This window comes from Aethalodelphis obliquidens, unplaced genomic scaffold (genome assembly GCF_003676395.1).
Source record: "Aethalodelphis obliquidens isolate GAN/ISIS:26980383/991018 unplaced genomic scaffold, ASM367639v1 scaffold11, whole genome shotgun sequence".
Taxonomy (NCBI): Eukaryota; Metazoa; Chordata; class Mammalia; order Artiodactyla; family Delphinidae; genus Aethalodelphis; species Aethalodelphis obliquidens.
This window is the reverse complement of record NW_020837955.1, coordinates 20,812,844-20,833,258: the sequence shown is the minus strand read 5'-3', so window position 1 is coordinate 20,833,258 and position 20,415 is coordinate 20,812,844. Positions and strand designations below refer to the sequence as shown.

General features: G+C 49.9%; 1 protein-coding gene across 11 annotated transcripts in view; it reads left to right on the top strand.

Annotated features, from left to right (window-relative positions):
* Window positions 1-20,415, top strand: part of SH3PXD2A (SH3 and PX domains 2A) — a 241,562-nt gene that overhangs the window by 53,824 nt on the left and 167,323 nt on the right. For 10 of the 11 annotated variants that reach the window (XR_003433908.1, XR_003433907.1, XR_003433905.1 and 7 more), the window contains one exon: window positions 222-302. Coding sequence is in view for 5 of the 11 variants with exons in the window: in XM_027112509.1 (XP_026968310.1) it covers window positions 222-302 (81 nt within the window). In the remaining 6 variants the exon portion in view is untranslated. Of the gene's footprint in view, window positions 1-221; window positions 303-9,838; window positions 10,046-20,415 lie in introns of those variants that run through there. The other variant, XM_027112503.1, reaches the window with a different exon arrangement.

Here is a 20,415-nt window from a genome sequence, read left to right as displayed (position 1 = left end):
TGTGTGTGTGTGTGTGTGTGTGTGTGTGTGTGTGTGTGTGTGTGTGTATTTAGACACATGTGTAGCATCCATGTGTACCTGACACTGTGCTAAAGCCCTGGGGACAAAGATGAGAAAAAGGATGGTCCTGGCCTGGACCACAGTCATGTTAAACGATGCCTGGCACAGCTTGCGGCCCTGCTTTAGTCCCCCACTCACCTGCTCTTATCTTTTCCCCACAGGTATACATCATTAACGTGACCTGGTCCGACTCCACGTCCCAGACCATCTACCGGAGGTACAGCAAGTTCTTTGACCTGCAGGTGAGTGGGTCTGAGCTCAGATGGTGCCTGGTTCCACACGAAGTGGCCTGAGTGTCTGGTGGGTTGGCCTCTCTCATGTCCTCACTCATCCAGAGAATCCCCTTCCCGAGCTCTCAGGGTCAGAGTCTAGGCAGAGCAGAGGGACAGAAGAGGGAACCTCGGCGGTCAGGCTGGGTTGGGCTCAGTCCTGGATGATGCAGGCAGATACCTGGGGCTTCACTGGCTTCCTCAGATGGTCTTAACAGTCATGCTTTGTCACCCTTCTTCGTCTGGAGGGTGGTAAACCAGGGCGGAAAGGCGGGAGGTTGGCCATGGGTGCCGTGTACTTGAGCAGACATGTGTCTGTAAACATCCAGGGTGAGACACAAGCCACCGCATCATTGCAGGCAAAGAAAAGCAAACACACAGAAAAGACTGAAACAGAAAATAAGCTGTTTCTTGAACTACAGACACAAATGCGGCATACCACTGTGTCTGTGTAACCAAATAAGGCTCTTATCTCCCTGTTTGTACAAGTGTATGATATGTGTGTCTCTCTAACATACCCAGGCATGTCACACAGGGGGATGGTAGCATGGATCCACAATTCCATTGTAGACACCTCCCTTGAGGCCAGCTAATTTGATTAGGCCTCTTTAGGTTACAAGTAATAGTTTTACACTCATACTGGCTTAGACAAAAAGGAGACTTGATTGGAAGGATATACCAGGGAAGCTTATGCAGTCAACCAGATGGTGGAAAGGGGAGAGAGGCAGTGGCTTCAGGAACACCTGAAACCAAGGCTGCTCTCCCTCTGTCTTGTCTTGGCTTCTCTCTGGGTACTATCATCAGTAGTTCAGCTGTCAGTAGCTCCCAAATTTCATATCTTATGGTTCCCAACAGCAGAGAGACTGACTGTCTCCCAGTTCCAAACTGAAAAATCCCAGGCAAGACTCTGATTGGCCTGACTTGGGTCAGGTGCCCTCTCTGCACTAATCACTATGGTCTAGGGTAGACAGACATGAACACAGACATGGCCACTAGGGGACCCACCCCTGTTTATCAGAGGCAGGCACCAGACAAGGCAGAATCATTGAGAGCTGGGCAGCAACCCTTCCTATATCAGGAAGGGAAAGCTGAGAGGTTCTAGATTCTTCCTTAGGGCTATGAGCCTGGTTTAGGCCTATAAAAACACAAAGAAGAGACATCCACTGCTGGCCCTCACAACCAAGGTCCACTCCTTCCTTTGCAGGCCTCTGGTGGTGAGTCATCTTGGAGAGGCCAGGCTTGCATGTTTGCCTCCAAGTACCTGACTTTATCCCACTGTCATTATGGCTCTGTCTATGAGATGAGCCAAAGGTGAGCCAGCTCCCTGCATTACAAATCCTCTCTTAATCGCTAACAATATGGGGTTGAAAGCCACACCTTAAGCTCCTGCCTTCTTCCTCTTCCCCCATCAACTCCTGTCCAGTCTCCTCGTGTCCTTCCAGCATAAACTGTTGGGATTTGCTGATACCCCATCAATGGGTGTAGTGTGCTGGACAGGAAATGATCACTTAGTTGGGGAGAGGGAACCCTGAAAGGACTCATTGATGAGCCAGAGGGAAACTCTCAAATCAGAACTTTTCTCCCCCCTCTTTTCTGTTCTATTCCCCTACCCCCTCCCTAGTTACAGAATCTCACAGGAAAGGAATGCTGCTCCCCCCACTTCTCCCTTGCCTGGAGGGCTCATTTCCTGTGTGTTGAGAGGGGACACACGGCATGAGGCAGCTTGTACGATGCGCTGGCCCTAGTCATGAGCATGGCCAGGCCTGTCCATGTGGGTCATTGTTACCCTGTAGATGCAGTTTGGAAAGGGGTTGGGATGGTTCTTTGGAATTTAACCTTTCAACCAAGCATTTTGGGAACCCATTTTTCAGAACTTGACATGATGACTTGTAATGGCCTTCATTTTAGAAAGCCTTTCTTATTTATCAGGATCTCTGATTTTAATATGGCGTTCCTATAGAGGAAGAATAAATGGCATTGCTAATTCCGTCTCTGGTCACTGGTGGCTCTCAGAACTCAGCTTGGAGCTTAGGCACTGGGGACACATTGCCTGGGACCAGTTACTGGCTCTGTCACTCTGTAACTCCAGAGAGGTTCCTTCCTTAGCTTCTCCATCTTCTCATCTGTAGAATGAAGGTTCACATGGTACCCACCCAGTAGGGTTGTTGTGAGGAGGAAATGAGCAAATCCATGTTTTCCCCGGCACATGGTTGTCTAGTGAGTTACTTGGTGTTAACAGGTGACAAGGATGATGGGCTGCCTGGCTGAAGGGTCTGGGCACTTAGTACCTCCTGTCATGGTGTTGCTTTCTCGTTTTCATCCCTTGGCTTCACTCTGCTGAGTTGCCGCTCAGTGCCAGGGCTGTGTCAGAGCGTACACAGTCCCACAGGCTGTCTCTGGAGCTTGCCACTGGGACAGGACGGAGTGAGTTGGGAGGAGGGGTGTGAGCCGTAGAGCGCTATTCTCAGAATCCTTTTGCTCCTCCCCTTTTGGGCTGAGGCCCACCTTGGAACCCTGGAAGTACTGCGCCGACTAAGCCAGCCCAGGGAAAGCTGCCTAACTGGCTTTACTAACTCATGGTTCTGGGCTTTCTGGGGACTGTATACTTTTCTTTAGTATAAGTATATCCCATATATTGCAGGAGATATACTAAAAAGTTATTCATTGGGACTTCCTTGGCGGTCCAGTGGTTAAGAATCTGCGCTTCCACTGCAGGGAGCACGGGTTTGATCCCTGGTCAGGGGAACTAAGATCCCGTATGCCATATGGTGCAGCCAAAAAAAGTTTTTTTGAAGCTATTCATTGTTTATTTGAAATTCCTGTTTTATCCTTTGTCCTGTATTTTTCACTTGCTAAATCTGGCAGCCTTAGCCTGGCTGTGCATGGCAAGGGTGGAAGTATAAAGATGAGGAAACCAGGCTGGCTCGTGGTAAGAGTGAATTGGCCTTTGCCAAGGCCTCCACCACATTTGCACTTTTGCAGGGCAGAAGTGGCACAGGCGGAGGGACACTCATTTGAGAAGGACAAGGTCCCTTCCTTCTAGGAGTCTGTATCTAGTGGGGAAATAGACTTTTAAGCAATTTAGTCCACTGTAGATGAAATAAATACTAGATTGAGGTACAAGTAACATGCCAGGGGATGAAGAGGAAGGAAAGAGCATCCTTCTTGGGAGGGGGCGACTAAGAAGATGCCCATATATTTTTTAATTAATTAATTTATTTATTTTTATTTATTTTTGGCTGCACTGGATCTTTGTTGCTGCGCACAGACTTTCTCTAGTTATGGCGAGCGGGGGCTCCTCTTCGTTGCGGTGCGCGGGCTTCTCATTGCGGTGGCTTCTCTTGTCGCGGAGCACGGGCTCTAGGCACACGGGCTCAGTAGTTGTGGCACGCGGGCTCTAGAGCGCAGGCTCAGTAGTTGTGAGGCACGGGCTTAGTTGCTCCGCGGCATGTGGGATCTTCCCGGACCAGGGCTCCAACCTGTGTCCCCTGCCTTGGCAGGTGTATTCTTAACCACTGCACCACCAGGGGAGCCCTGCCCATATGGTTTTGATTGGTGACAGTGGCCTAGAGTGATATAGCCACCACCCCCACTCCAGTTTGAGGGGATTTGGTTGCTTTTTGAGATTTATAGTTATCGAGGTAAAGTATGTCCCTAACTTATTTCTTAGTTTGTTCGTTCATTTATGCGTACTTGTCTGCCTCCTCTCCATCTGTCCATCCATCTGTCCATCTGCCCATCTATCCATCCATCCATCTATCCATCTATCCCAACCTATTCAGTCTTAAGTGCCTGCCTTCTGTGTCCCAGGAAGGATGCCAGGCTCTGGGTGGGGATTTATTGGTGAGCAAAAGCAGATCTGGTTACTGCTTTTATGGGACTTACAGCTTAATGAGGAAAGACAGATTTTAGTTTAAAAATGTATATACATATTATTTTATATGATTCCAAATGCTACAGAGAGAAGCACCATAGACATATTTTAGGGAAACCTTATACTCTGGTATCAGAGCAGACTTCCCTGAAGAAGTAAGTTTATCTGACAGACCAATGAGTTATTTTCTTTTATTTTGGGGGCTCAGGGTTTCTTTTATGCATCTTTCCAGACAAGCAAGAATGTACATCTACAATTCTAATAACCCGCTTGGTCATTCACGCCCCCCTGAAATCCTTCCAAGGGCACTAGGATAAGACCCTCTACTCTGCCCAAAACCTTCTTCTCTTCCCATGTTTCTTTCTTGAGCCTTCAGCCCCAGTGGTTCTGCCACCTTCTCACTCAAGGGCCTGTGAACCCAGCCCCTCTTCCCACCCACTGGGAAGCACCAGGTATGGAACCTTTAGACTTGTGCTGTCCGATGCAGTAAGCCACCAGCCACATGCGGCTAGTTACGTGTAAATTTAAGTTAATTTAAAAACTTAAAGATCAAATTTTAAAAATTCAATTAAGTTCATTTAATTTTTTTTAAATGAAATGAAATTTAGTTTCTTCGTCATACTTGCTGCATTGCAAGTGCCCAAGAGCCGCAGTGGCTAATGGCTACATACCGAGCAGATACAGAACATTTCTACCATCACAGGAAGTTCTATTGGCCTGTGCTGCCTCTGACCACTGGGGACACACAGCAGGCTCGATCTGGCTTTATGCCCACCCCAGTGTGCTCTGCCACCTCCCAGGCCCTCCCCAGTTGTCCTCTAACATCTTCCAGGGCCCCTGCGGCAGGAGGGGGACTGTATTCCACCGTGATTTGCCCCATCCATAGAGCAATTCAAATTCAACAGCTCTTCCAAACACCTCTTCTGGAAACCAGGTCAGTTACTAGAAAGGGCTCCTAAGGGCATTTCAGATGTCAAGCTGGGAACAGGGAAAGGAGAGGCTCTAGGTCTCCAAGTGGAAATTGGTTTCTTCTAAAAATAATCCACCACTCAGCCCTATCTGACCACGAAAGGGACCTGTCCCAGAGGGAGCTGGCAGGGACAAGGCCTGATATTGAGGCCTGTTTAGTTATAAAGAGTTTGGATTACTTGGAGGTGGAGTTAAGGGGAGAGGGAGCAGGGAAAAGGACCGCAGATGCTCTTAAGCTGCCTTCTCTTTGGTGCTGGACCACGTTTCCAGCCTCTGTAAATTTCCTTGCACAGCTCCTTCACTGTTAAGTGTCTCCCCCAAGACCTCGCCCCACCAAGGAAGGACCGGAAGGCTCTCTGAAGCTCCAGCTCCATCAAAGGTTGTTTCACAATCTGACCTACAAGGCGCTGGGATGCAGTAATTGCTCTGCAAACATTGGCTCCATAGTGCTGCTGGCCCTTTAGTCTGAACTCTGGCCAGTGAATGCACAGGGTCAATATTTGATCAGAGCTGGGAGAGGCCCTTTAGCCTCCCCCATGCTGCTTGGGAGATAGAGTTAAGAAGGCTGTTCAGGTTTGCTCATTTGTTCTAAAGGGCTTAACCTATTATGAAGAGCTTTTATCTCTCTTCCTTATTCATCTCTCCAGCGTCTCCACTCACTTACCCACCCAGGGTCACACTCACTTTTCAGCTCTCAAATAGCCAGGCTTATGATGGGTGAACAAAACTATAATCTGCAAATTGTTAATAACCAACCTTAGGAGGGATGTGTATGTGTGTGTGGGCGTGTTCTGATGTAATATAGGGAGAATTACAGGATCACAGCATTTTTATAATTAGAAGAGCTCTACCCCCCAGTCCCTCATTGCAGGTAAACATCTGTGTTCGTTTTTCTACTCCTTAAATTTATGTGAGCTTTAGTTTGGTTTGATGTCCAGAGCAGGCCTCAGCTCAGGTCAAACTGGGGTGATCCTGGTGTGTGCAGGGATCAACCTGAGAGTAGAAGAGGGGTCTGGGGGAGGTGTCTTCCCTGCAGGCTCTGTCTTTTAATCATCAAGGCAAGCTCTGTGTTGTTTGAGATCATTGACCCTAGACTAAAGCCTGGGGGAGGTAACTTGCCACGTTCTAAGAACAGTTTTGTACCAAGGATTCTAGAGAGTCCCAGCACATGGTGTGGCAGTTCTAGTGCCAGCAGTGCGATAAGCTGAGGGTCATTGTGATTGCTCGCATGCCCTGGACAGACAAGAGCATTGGCCTTGACTGAGGTCAGTCCCCAGTCCCAGGAAGCCTCCTATTGTTTGCCGTGGCAAAAATGGGAAACATAGGAGATGGCTAAGTAAGCTGTTGTCTCATACCACTTTGTACAACAGTCAAAACCATAGAGACTGATCGGTCCCATGGATGGAGCTCTAAGAAATGTTAATGAATGCCCAGTGCGAGTTTCAAAACATTGTATCATAGCAATTATGCAAAAACAACAAGATACATCTTGTATAAGTACATGCACAGCATAAGTACGCAATTATTTTTAAAACGTCTGGAAGGATACACTCCAAATTGGTAAAAGAGTTATCTCTGGAAGAGGGCTGGGGACATGGATGGCAGGGAGGGCTTGGTCAAAAGGGAACCTTAGCCTTATTTGTAATGTCTTACTTTTTTTAAAAAGGAGAATGTATTCATGTATTACTTACAACATTTATATATAATAATTAAAAGATACCTGTGGGAGGAGGTGGGAAAAGTGGGAGGTCTAAAATAAACTGTGTTCCTCCCGGTCATTACAGTATAATGGGACAGAAAACACACAGGTTAAAAAAATAGACATTAATAACATATCTAACAAGAGAAAGAAAATGAAAATGATTATTAAAATCACATTACCTCATATTTCCTGAATCACCATTCTAGATCATTCCTATGGAATGTAACTGGTTAGAATCCATTACGGCAAACCCCAGGGACCTGTCCAAATTATCTTGTCAAACTGGAATCTTGTATTCCAGTATTGCCTACAACACATGAACTGTGTATTGGGCCAAGAAGCACTTGGGTGGCGGTTCTCATGTCATGATGAACCACGCTGAGAGCTTCTTGGCTGTGGAGTGCAGTGGTTAAGGGCAGGTACTCCAGGGTCAGGATGGTTGGATTCCAAGACCAGCTCCAGCACTTACTAGCTGTATATAACCTTTGGTGAGTTCTTTAACCTCTCTGTACCTCGGTTTTCTCATCTGTGTAATGGGGATAATAAAAATACCTGCCTCATGGGGTGATAGTAAGAATGAAATGAGACAATCCATGTAAAGAAAGCCCTGAGAATAGTGACTGGTGTGGAGTCCCTAGACAGGGAAGCTGAGAACTCACCAGTTAGGTCCTCAGAAACTTCACTTCAAGAGAAAATAGCTGGACATCCCTACTCCAGCTGGAGGCCGAGGTTTCTTCCTGTGCCCCATCTATACAGACTTCACTTTCACCACATAGCTCTGTCTGCGTCCAGGTGGGAGAGGCAGGTGGTGGTGGTTAGGTCTTCCCAGATAAACTGTTTCACCTCTGAAGTGTAACTACCAATCCACCATCCTCTGTTAGGAAAACACTGCTGTTCAGAAAGTTGCTATTTGTCGACAGTTTTTCCTTGCTCTTGGAAAGAGGCATCTTTCAGATTCCTGATGGAACACAGGGGGATTCCAGGGGAGCCCTGTGGGGATTCCAGTAGCTCCTGGGAATTCTGTGGCTGGCTTCCCCTCCCCCGGGAGCTGGCTCTGCCTCAGCTGCTCCCTTTCATCTGGCCCCACGGCCTGAGGGTGAACTCCAGTTTCCTCTCTGTCTACTGATTTCCCCTCTGGCAGGTTCTGCCTAGCGGAGGGGAGAGGGCCATAGGGTGTCTGTTCTCCAGGAAGTGTTGGGTGGGGAAGGCCTGGGGAAATGGTACCTCCAGGCCGGCTCAGGTTGGAAAGCTGTTCACTGAGTTGGAATCCTGGGTTGCTAGGTGCCCGGCTAGCGTGCACTTGAAGGTGGGTTTATTTTTTTTCCACTCCAAGCAGATGAAGTTTGCAGTTTGTACAGTGACTCCTTCTTGTGCAGTTTCCCCAGCCCCACGGGTTTAGGAATGACCTTGTACATGAGGGGTCTTGCAGGTCCAGAATAGATGGAGAGAGGTGACCATGGGCATCGTACATAGGGCAGGGTCTCCACACGTCCGTGCCAGATGCGTACGGTGGCAGGGTCTGCTGTCAGCCATCCCCACCGTCTGCCCCGGGCAGAGCTTAAGGATGCAAAGAGGGGAGAGGAGCTTGTCCGAAGGTCTGAAGCAGCCAGAGCTGTGGGCTCCTTGTCATGCTGCAGGTGCACTTGGGAAATTAATCTTTTCCTATAGAGATGAGTACCTGGTCTGTGAGCACCTGTCTTGGTACCTGCGTGCATTTGGTGCATGTGGTCTTCCTGGCAAATGGTCTGTAGGTGGTCCTGGCACACATCTCCCAAGGAGTTCCTCAGGGACCAAGCCGTGTCTGACGAGACCCTCACTTGTGACCGCCAGGAAGTCAGGAGCCATCTCTGCCTTTTTCTGTTCGCTCATCCTCCCTCAGGGGCAAGGTGGGATTGTCACACAGTGGGGGAAGCCCCTTTGTAGACATTGGGGAAGATTGTAAGAAAAGCTGGAATGTCCTCTGGGTAGTAAACCTTGGCACTATTCATTGGCTCTAAGCTTCTGGGTGAAGTCTGGTGGGTGTGGGCACTGGGGACTTAGGGAGCTGCCTGCTCCCCCAGTAACTGTCCTGCAGGGCGGACGAGAACACATCTTTCAGGGAGAGAAATCAGCTGTGTGCAAATATCTCAACATGGGAGGTACATGCTTGCCGACCAGCATTAACCAGATCTGCTGGCGAACTGGGGTGGAATTGAGTTTCGTGACCAGAAGGCCCTTAGAAATCATCTATCAGGATGATAACATATCTGGCACTCATGCTGCCACTTTCTGGTCTTGTGTCCACAGCAGGCATCACTAATTGATCACAGCACATTCCCATCCCGTGCCCGTGGCTGACACTGTTCCATGGGTCCTGAGCCCATACATGGTCTCAGAGTCTTTCTGAAAAAGCAAACCCAGATATCTTCAGGAAGACACTACCTATCAATTGGCAATGTTACCTTGAGATGAAATTTATTGGCCACCCTCTGATGTAGTCCATTTCCTTTATTTGACAGATGAGGAAATGAGGCCCTAAGAGGGGAAGTGACTCGTCTACATGACAGGGCCAGCAAGTGACAGCAGGACTAGAGCTCAGGCGCTCTAGCTTTAGTTTATTCCAATCTGGAATTCTAGCCTCCCCTCCAGAAGTCTTCGTTCTGTTTTTGGTTGAGGAGGGCAGGAAGCCCCTGTTGCATCACCAAGAGAGCTCCTGGGGGGAGGGGGCAATCAGTCACCCTTCCTGGAGAGAAGATGCCTGTGCAGAGCAGAAGACTTCTCTCCGCCTCCCAGAAAGTTCTGCCCAGCTGCTGCCTGGAGCTCAGCCCAAGCGTCCTGCCTACCACTGCCCACTTCTCTCATTGGGTAATAACTCTCAGCTTTGCCAGAGGTGGCATCTGAGTCAGGCCACACCACCTGCCTGATTGCTCCGAGCTGCACACCTTGTTTTCCCGGCATGAGGGTGTCATGTCAGGGTGTGTTTGGGTGTGACATCAGCGAGGCCCTGCTGCCACCACTTCCCTCTTCCTCAGGCCTCAAGGTCTGACCTAGCAAGCTCAGCTCTGCCCGCACCGGGCCCCCATCTACCCCTCTTTGGATAACAAATGGAGAGTTGGCTGCACAGTGCATGGGGGCACAGTGTCCCCTCCAAGCTGGAGAATGAAGGGAAGGAAGATCTATAGTGGTGGCCAGGTGAGTGGTGTGTGTGTGTGTGTGTGTGTGTGTGTGTGTGTGTGTGTGCGCGCGCGCGCGCACGAGCTGCGTGAAGCCTTCAACTGTGACCAAGGCACTGCCTTCCCACAGGAAGGAATTTCAAGTCAGCCCTGGCATCTTGGAGGAGTGCCAGCTACATGCCTGGCACTAGGCTTGGTAATGGGGACCCCGAGGGGAGAAGTCAGGGTCATCCTGGGTGGAAAAGCCAGGCTGACAGCCTTAGCCTGAGCCAGAGCCGCCAACTGGTGGGAGAATCAGGGTAGGCGCAGAAGGCGTAGAATGGGTGAGCAATCAGGGTGTAGACCACTGCCATCAGCCCTGCTGCTTGGGCATCCCAGCCTGCTTGTTGAGGTCTTGGCGTCCTTGTATCCCCTCCACAACAGCAGCAACAGTTGGTTGTGCTTTTGACTCTTGTGGACCTGAGACAGCCAGTGTGAACTGTGGGAGCCTGAGTTGTGGGCTTGTTGGAAGGAAGACAGCCACAAGCCAGGTGACCCAGAGATGCAGTGATTTCCCTCACCGGCACCCTGCCACCCCTGGGCATCAGCCCCCATGTGATTTGGGGGGCTGCAATTACTGCATCTCCGGTACATTTCCTCAGGCCAGGCCATTGTGCGAGTTACTGGAGAATTGTAGTTCTTTCCTTTATATCCAAAATTTAGCTAGAGCCAAGGAAAAAAGATTTTAGATTCCTCAGAGACCTCCACAGTTGGGTGACAGCAGGCTCTCCAAAAGAGCCTGTGGGATTCTTGGTACCAACTTCCCAACTTTCCGAGTGGAGTAGTTTGCTCTCAGTGATGGGAAGCTCAGGCTTTGTTGTCAGACAGACTTACATGAATGTGACCTCATCCTTACTACCTCTTATCAGCTGTGTGACCCTGGGCCATTACCTAACCTCCAAGAGACTCAGCCTTCTCATCTGCTAAATGACTCTAATTGCAAAAACTGCTTCACAGAGTCCTTGTGAGATTTTTAGGAGACAACGCACAGGAAACCTTTCCCACTGAGACTGAAGCAGCTATACAGAGTCATTAGGGTGGCGATCACAGCCCTGTGGACACGGTGTCTGTCCAGCCTGAACTAGGGTAACATTCCCAGCCACGAAAGGGTCTTAGGCACCCCCAAGCTGCAGTAAATGAATGCTCCAGGGCTGGCCAGGAGACAGCCCCAAATGCCAGCCAGGGTTTGGCTCCATCTGCTAATTAGGGAGCATTTATCTGGTGCCCAGCAGAACAAAGTGGCCAGTTCAGCCATGCTGGAAGGCTGAGCTCAGTGCTGGCTGGGGGCTGGGGAGGAGACTCGGAATGGGACGGGCATGGGGGCATCCCTGGGGCTAAATGGACCACATTCAGAAATGGCTTAAAAAAAAAACCCACCCAAACAGGAAGCATGAGGCTGGTGTACAGGCTGGAGCTGAGATGCTGGCAGAGAGGGTGGCTCTGGCGCACAACAAGCAGCCATTCTTCCCACTGAGACGGTGCCGACCTGCTCTCCTCGGGGCATCTCTGGTGAAGGCCGGCCTGCTGGCTCCCCAAGGAAACGAGCTTGTTTTTATCCTGTGGGTGGAGGGGAGGGATGGCCTAAGAAATCGAACACATGTAGGAGGGCTCAAAACTGAGATTTTATCCGTCGTATTATGTACTTGGGGGACACTTTGGGCCAGTTTGGAATACCTAGGTTTCTTGGCTGTGTAGTTGAGAAACGAGGTGAGGGAGGGTAGAGCTGCAGAACCACCCTTTCTGCAGGTGGGGGCCCAGGATCTAGACCGGCCGTCTGGATCTGGACTCCACAGGCTAAACCCTTCTGTCCACTCTCCCCTGTAACTTTGATGTGCCCCTACATGGGCTAGAGCACTGCAGAGCCAGCCTGGGAGATCCCAGCACCTCAGAGAGGAGGGGGGTCCTTTCCCTCCCTTACCAGGAAGGCTTCAGCTGCAGAGCAGGTGGGGCTGGGCTGGCCTCTGGAGGTGGGTACTGCCCTGACCCACTGCCCAGGCTTTGGAGGGTTTGGGCTGGGCTGATAGAGAGAGAAATTGTCAGTTTCTGTATGTTCATTTCCTTTTCTCTGCCCTTGAGTCTTGGATTCTCCCTATGGTGTTCTCTCTGTGTCTCTCTCTTTCCCCAGTTTCTCGTTATCTCTATCTCCCAAGGGTCTCTGAGTCTGGGCCTGTCTCTGGGCATAGCTCTGTTCATCCCTGTGACCTTTCCCCAGCCTCCTTTCTGGAGGTGTTTTCTCTGGCCCTGCTATGTCTTTGTCAGTCTCTGGGTCTCTTTTGTCTGTATGTCTTCCCCCCGGGATGCTGCCATGTCCCAAGCAGGAGTCTGGGAGAAGGGCGGGTGAGGGCCTGACTGTGACCTGTACGGAGGGTCGCTGACTGTGATGAGCAAGGGGCTTGGCAAGTCTGCACCGTCAAAGGCAAAAGCCCCGATGGGGAGTGGGGCTGCTTCCCCTTCTCAGGGGAAATAAACCGTTTTCCTGACAATGGCTTATGTGTAGACATTCCTTTTGGAATCCAGTGACGGTCTTGGCACCCTGGTGGGGAGCCTGCCCTGCCTCCAGAGGGCACCCATGATGGCCAGCCATTGGTCTTCCCCCTCCTAGAAGAGATGTGACTGCAGTCCCCCTGCCCCAGGCCTGGCGGTGCTCTCAGCCCTCACCCAGGCTGCCCCAGAGAGTCGGGCTCGGGGCTCCTGTGGGTAAGGTGGGGACCACAGGCTGGCTCTTCCTCTTCTCTAGCTGGACAGAGGGTCTCATCTATCTGTTCCATCACCTAATCCCTTCCTGCCCCGTGCTAGCTGTTCCTCCAGGGCCACGCCTGCCCCACTGCTGTCCCCACTAGAAATAGCTGAGCAGTAGGCATTCGCCCAGGCGAGGGCATGGCCCTTGCAGGCTAGCCCCCAAATATGGTACCAGCTGTCGGGCATCTGGGTCAGGTAGGGCACCAGGAATAGGCTTGGGGTGGGGCTCTGTTCTCCTTGGGCATCTTCTCAATGGGGGCTAGTTCTCTGGGCCCAGACTCTGTCGTCAGCTAGAAGGCGGGTGGGGGTGAGCACCTGACCATGTTTGTTGAACACCTGCTATGGGCGAGTCACTGGGTCCAGGGTGGGGCTGAGCGGTGGAGACAGATGCAACATGAACTGACCGCAGGCTGACCCTTCAAGGCATCTCCACTTAAAAGTCACACGTATGCCTGCACCTCAGCGTGCTCCGAACCCGGCCCCTATCTAGACCCCTCCGTCCTCCTTCCCCTCCTCCCTCCTTCCCTCTCTCAGTCACTGCACCATCTCTTACCCCTGCAGATCCCTCCTCTCTGCCCCAGGCCCCTCTGCCAAGCCCTCCTGATTCCTCCCTTGTATCTACTGCCTTGTTACCAGGCCTCCCAATGCTCCAGTCCGGCCCCTTCCAGCTGCTTCTGTGCATTGCAGCCAGTCAGCTTTCCTTTTCTAGTGTTTATTTTTAATTATGAATTTTTTTAAATCCTACAGAAAACAATATAATGCATCTGTAGACCTACTGATTTAACAGATGTTCACATTTTGCTACATTTTATTCACATGTTTATTTTAAAGTGAGGTGTAATTGACATCAGAGACTTTTTTTTAAGAAATAAATTGGTGCCGATAGAGGAGGTGTCTGATAAATGCTAGATTCCCTTCCTCCCGCCTCAGGTTTTACTGAGAAGGTGGAACTGGAGGTGGGCCTAGGGGAAGGGCTGGGTTTGGTGGGCTGAGAAGGCACCCAGGCAGGGAGACTGCACGTGTGAAGGTGTCGAGGCAGGACTGCCTGGCACGGCCGAGGTCAGGGGATCCCTGCTTCTGCAGAGGATGGAGCCCCGTAGGGAGGAGCACAGGTGCCTGCGGTCCTCCAGCGGCCAAGCCCTTTCCCGCCTTGCCCTTCCTCGTCCTCCCACACCTCGTCCTAGGTGGGCAGCTGCCGTGTTTATGAGGTCGCGAGGAGAAGCCATCACCTGGGCCTGCATCAGTGCTGTCACCTGGACAGCCAACCTGCAGCTGGGCGCCAGGGTGGGCTCTGCGGGGAGCTCTTCCTCTTGTGTTCCCTGCTTCCCTGGCAGGAGTCAGGTTCTCCCCTCCAGGAAAGCCTCGTGAAAGCAGCTGGCCTGGTGCAGAGCCTGGGGAGGGGTAGGGTGGCCAGCCTCACTGCATGGGCCACTTGACTAGGCTCCCCTGGCAACTCTGCCTGAGTTTTAGTTTTTGCTTCAGGGATTTTTCTCTTTTTCTTCTGGTCTCCACCTTGCCTTCCCCTTCCATGAACTGTGAACACACACTAGGACACCCTTAGCCTAAAGGGCCTCCAGAAAGGAGAAGTTGCAAGAAAAGCCTCCTGTGGGCCAAATGGCCGACCTCAGTGACCAGGAAGGGAGCCCTCAAGGCAGCGATGCAGCGTCAGCCATTGATGTCATCAGGCCAGATCTGGGCACTTGGGCTGCCCAGGTCAGCTGTTAGGAACACCTGGTGCCAAAGGGATTCAAACCCTTTGAATGCAGCCAAGCTCTGCCCTCTTCCTCTCCGTCTGCTCTGCCCCCACCCTGGTCCAGCCCCATCACCTCCCACCTGGGCAGCTGAGCAGGCCTCCTGGGGGACCTCCCCTCACATTCTTGTCTTCCCACCAGTGATCCTTCTAAAAATAAATCAGATCGTATCACACACCCCTTTTATAACCTTTCTGAAAGCCTTCCTTTCTTTTGGGAATGAACCCCCAGTTCCTTACCGCCAGGCCCTGTGTGGTGGGTCCCCACCTGCCCTTCTAGACCTGTCCCCTGCCATCCTCCTTTCCTGTCTCTCAGCTCACCCCCTTGATCCTGGGGCCCCAAGTGCAGTGCTCTCTCAGTGCCTTTGCCATTGCTGTCCCCTCTGCCTCGAACTCCGTTCCCCCAGGTCTTCAAGCAGCTGACTCCTTCTGGGCACTCGGGCCTCATATGACACCTCCCAGAGAGGCCTTCCTTGATCACTTCCTCAGAGACCCCCCCAGCCCTGTCACATTGTCACATTCTGTTGTCTTCAACAATCTATCATTATCTTATTTAACTCTTTGTCTATTGGTTATGTGTCATCCCGGCTGGAATGTGAGCTTTAGGAGAGCAAAATCTTGCTTTTTCATTAACTTCTGTTTTCCCAGTGCCTAGAACAGTGCCTGACAGAGCAGGTGCTCAGGAAATTGTTGTCGAATGAATGGATGGGTGCATGGCGAGCTGGCACTGAGTGCAGGAAATGGGGAGAGAGAGGCCCGCAACCTCCTTCTCCATGCGCCAAAGACACTGTCTGCTGCGTAGCTCCTGTTGCTCCTCCTGGATGCCCATCTCTGCTTGTAGGCTGGACTTGCCATTAGGGACACTTGTAAGGATTAGCTGGAATAGAAAGTAGCTTTCAACTTTAAAAATATTAGAGGGCTTCCCTGGTGGCGCAGTGGTTGAGAGTCCGCCTGCCGATGCAGGGGACGCAGGTTCATGCCCCAGTCTGGGAAGATCCCACATGCCGCAGAGTGGCTGGGCCCGTGAGCCATGGCCGCTGAGCCTGCGCGTCCGGAGCCTGTGCTCTGCAACGGGAGAGGCCACAACAGTGAGAGCCCCGCGTACCGCAAAATATATATATTAGAGAACGAGGTGCATCTGGAAAACAAGAATACAATGCTGAGAAAAATATGCAAAGATCACTAAAAGTTATGAGAAATTAGAAATGCCATTGCAAAATAAGAAATTCAATAGAGGGTCTGGGGGAAAAATAAAGAAATCTTCTAAAAGATTAAAAAACAGAACTTGAAAGAAAAGTTAAGACAAAGAAGATCAACCCAGGGGGTTCAATATCTGTTGAACAGGAGCTCCTACATGAGAGAACAGAAAATATAACAGAATATAACAGAGAGGGAGAGAAATTAATGAAAACAAATTTTCTAATAATGAAAAGAATATGTCTTTGGATTGAAAATTCTTATAAATGCTTCAGGTTGATTATTTCCAAAGATGGCCACAACATCTCCTGTACCACGTGACTTTTGCGATAAGACTTTTTCACTTCTTTCATTAAAAAGAGTTTCCTCAGTCTAAAGGTCTCCCAACTGAGCTATTTCGACAATTATACTCCAATAAGGATGTTAAAAACAAGACAAAACAAAACAATATGATTGTTATCCATTTGGGCCAGATTAATAAGAAAAACAGAAACCACATTGTTTCAACAGAAAGATTACAATGTAGGTAATTGGTGATCTAACTCTGGCCAACTAGGAAGCAACTAGTCACTCAATGGCAGTGAAAAAACCCCTAGAGTCTTGGCCACTGGACTAGCCCCTCCACTCGGCCCCTGCACTAGGTTGTCTCCCCTGTAGTATTTGTTGTATTGTCACCTCCCACCACGATCATGATGGTGGCATCCATGGCAGCTCTGTTGGTTCACTCTCAACTCAGTGTGTTCTGTAACCCCTTTCCTCTGGGATATTCAGATATGTGATTCCCTTCATACCTCATAGAAGCCAAGAGAAGCTTAGGTGCACTTAAGTCCTTCTTATGCCTAACTATAATGGGTGTAGTTTCCCAACATGCATCTCCTAATGAGTGTGAAACCATCCTGTTAAACAGTCTCCATTTAGATTCCCAAATATGATTATGGAACAAGTTCCTCGCTGCCATTTCAAGCCGCTTCAGTCAAATTCACCTCCTACCTCTGGGCATCTGTCTAGAGAGAGGAGATCAAGACATACATTCTACTGACAGCCTCATTTATCTGCTGTCTTCCTTATCATTGAAATCCCTCAAGAGTCTGAGGGACAGGCTTCTGTTTTTCTCTGGACCTCTCTATGTTGAACTCTATGATATAGCTCACCAGGTCTGTAGGTCAATATATTCAATGTATGCAAGCCAGTATTTAGGAAAGTATTTATTCCTAGATAAAGCTTTGTTTTAAATATAGTTGTCTGTCTTTAAAACAGAAAAATATGCTATTATGAAGATCAGAAAAAAAAAAAGGAAGTTTCCTCTATTCTTAATCCTGTGCTTATCCTGAATCACAGGCTCCAACGAGAATATCTTCCCCTTGAAAATATTCTTATTTGTAAGAAATAGATGATTAAATAGCTAATTATGTTTGTAAAAAAGATAAAGTTATGCTCTAATGAAGAGAGGACGAGAATGAGGTTTGAAGTACCTCTTTCTCTCTTTCCCTTCTTGTTTTTAGTAACATTTTCTTTGGGATAGCACAAATTTAGTGACATAAGAATACATGTCATATTTTCCAGGGGAAAATTTTATTTTCCATTTTGAACTCTCCTATATTGTTTGAAATTTTGTTACCATGTGTTACTTAACACAAAATGTTTTTGTATATTGCTGTAAAATATTTATAATTATTGCTATAGAAGAAGATTTTTATCTTGGGAGAAATATACCATTTTTTAATGAAAGAAAAGTCTATGCATAGAAGTAAAGAACTTTACTGTGCACACGAACTACTTAGCATCTTGTTAAAGTGCAGATTCTGATTCAGCAGGTCTGCCTGGGGCTTGAGATTTTGCATTTCCACCGCACTCTCGGGTGATGATATGCTTAGTCTCAGGATCACACCTTGAGTAGTGAGGGCATCATAGAGTATTGGAAAGATACATTTGAAGCCCTTCTCCATTCCTTTCTTTTTCTTCCTTCTGTCCAAACGTGATCTTTCTCCCCTTTGGCCCTGGCCCTTTGTGACCAGGTGGGAATTTGGCCTGGTGAGGAACGCTGTTCCAGCACTTCCCAGAGGCTGCCAGGGGTAGTGCGGGCTGCCTCAGAGGGATGGTATGCTCTGTCACTGGAGGTGTTCCTGTGAGCGTGAATGGTCATGTGTCAGGGGTGTTGATCCCCGTGTGGGTCGGAGGAGGCGCCTCCCTACAATTCCACCTTGTGCCTCTGTGTGCCTTCTACAAACTTGTGAAACCAGGATCTCAGGTTGGGGCTCATTCACCTGTGCTGACTTTTACGGGTCATCTGGCAAGTCCTCAACCCCACCCTTCTCAGTCCTTCCAGGGGAACACTTGGTATTCTAAATACTGTATGTGCGATTTGGTGGATAGGACGGGGAGGGGGAGGAGGGGTGATGGCTTGGCTTTAGAAATAGTTCAGTCATGTAGGAATGTGATGCCTGACTTGATTGGGTCTCGGGAGGGAGGGTTCTGCCTTTTAGATTGCCTTCCCTCTTTCAATTTGGTTCAACAGACCTTGACTAAGAGCTCCTTTGTATTAGTCAGGACAGGTTAATTGCTGTGTAACAAACTCTCAGGGACTCAATACAATAGAGGTTTAATTCCTGCTCATGTCATAGACCAAAACAAGTTACTAGAGAGCTCTACTCCAGGTAGTCATTCAGGGAACCCAGACTCTCCCATCTAGTGACTCCATTCCCCATGAATCTCTGTTTCCACCCAGCAAGGGAGGGAAGAGAGAGCGTGAAAGATTGCAGGGAGATTTTATGGGTTGCCTGGAGGAGGCACACATCACCCCTGCTCATATTCCATTGGTCAGAATTCAGTCACATGACTGCACCTCCCAGCAAAGGAGGCTAGGAAATGTAGTCTAGCTGTGTGCCCAGCTACATGTCAGACACTGTGATGGACGCTGGGCATACTGAGACACAGTTCCTTACAAGAGGCTCACAGGCTTTTGAAAGGAGGCAGGTGTGTAAACAAATAATTATGCTATAGTAGTAAGTGCAGTTCTAGAAGTGTGACCAAACCACAGAAGCAATCTAGAGAAGGGAGTCAATGAGGGCTAAACCTGTGCAAAGGCCTCAGAGGTGGTGGCAGCAAGAGATGGCACGGGGTGGGGCATTCCAAGTAAAAGGAACAGAATGTGCAAAGGCACAGAGCTGTGGAACAGCATGTTATGTCCAGGGAGGATGCAGGCAGCCTGTGCAGTACGTGGGGACATGCAGTAGTGGCAGGACATGCGACTGCAGAGGTCAGTCGGGGCAGAGGTCATGAATGGGCTTGTGTCCCATGGGAGGCAGAGAGCCAACAAAGGGCTCGAAGCCGAAATGAAACCATCAGATGGGGGCGGGGGCAGGTTGCAGCAGCGTCAGAGATGGTACGTACTTAGTGCTCTCCTCACCAGAACCTTCAAAGAGGTTTCAAGTGTGTTTCGGTCTCTTGTGCTGTGAAGTGTCTGACAGGGGACGATGTGGGAGGGTGGGCAGGTGACCTACCAAGTCACCTGCTGCAGCAGCGCTCCTGATGGGAACTCCCTGGGCCTGTGTGGCTTCTGCCAGTTTCACCTCACAGTCAGGTGTCACTAGCAACTTCCAGCAGCTCCCAAGCAGGGGAGAGGCAAGATACAGGAGACAGGAAGATACATACCACCGGAGCCTCTTCACCTTGAAAAAGGTGACCCCATTTATCAAGCACTTAGGTAAGCCAAGCACCTTGCTTACCTGTGTAATCTCATTCAATCCATACACCACCATGGGGAGGCTGTTCTCACTCACTGCCACCTTACGGATGAGAAAACTGGATCCCAGAGAGGTTAAGTGACTTGGCCAAGGTCACATAGCCAGGAGGGAATAAACTGGAATTCTGACTTCAGAGCCCAGGCATTCCATCACTAATCAGAGTTCTAAAATAATGGTAAAACAGTGCTAAGAGAGGTGACTGCTTCTGATGGCTCCCTCCACGCCTGGCGTGCTTTAAAGCGCTTTACATGTACATTTTCTCATTTCAACTTTGCATTAGCCCTCAGAGAGGAGAAAAACAGGTTTGGCACCATTTCACAGATGAGCAGACTGAGGCTCAGAGAAATTACGTAGGAATAATTGCATCTTGCAGTTGGCAGCACTTTCTCACGTGTCTTCTCCTTGGATCTTCAACACGCACAGAGGCAGGAGCAGTATCTCGCAGATGAGGCCACTGCCACTCAGAGAGGCCAAGTCTCCTGCCCCAGTTGCCTAGCAAGCCTTGGCAGGCTGGAACTGGAACCCTCCGCTCTTGACTCCCACCCAGTGTGCTTTCTCCAAAGGTGTGTGGGGGGGGTGTATGGAATGAGCCTCCTAGGGAGTTTCAGGGGGAGGCAGGGTAGCCACTGGTTTGGACACCTTCTAGGCTTGAGGAGGTCCCCTGGGATAAGGCCATCCTGTACATCCCTGCTTTCTTCCCTCTACATCTCACTGCGGGTGTTGCAGGCTCCACCACGTTAGTGTCACACATGCCCCAGCCAGCTCCCACACACCCGATGAGCTGCTGGGAAAGTCAGAGGCCTCCTCCCCAAGCCCAGCCCCCAAACACCAGCTGGGAAGCTCCCCCGGGGCCCCTAGACACTCACAGCGCCTGGCCAAGGCACCTCCCAGACCAGTCTGTCCCTCATGGTCTCCCTGCCT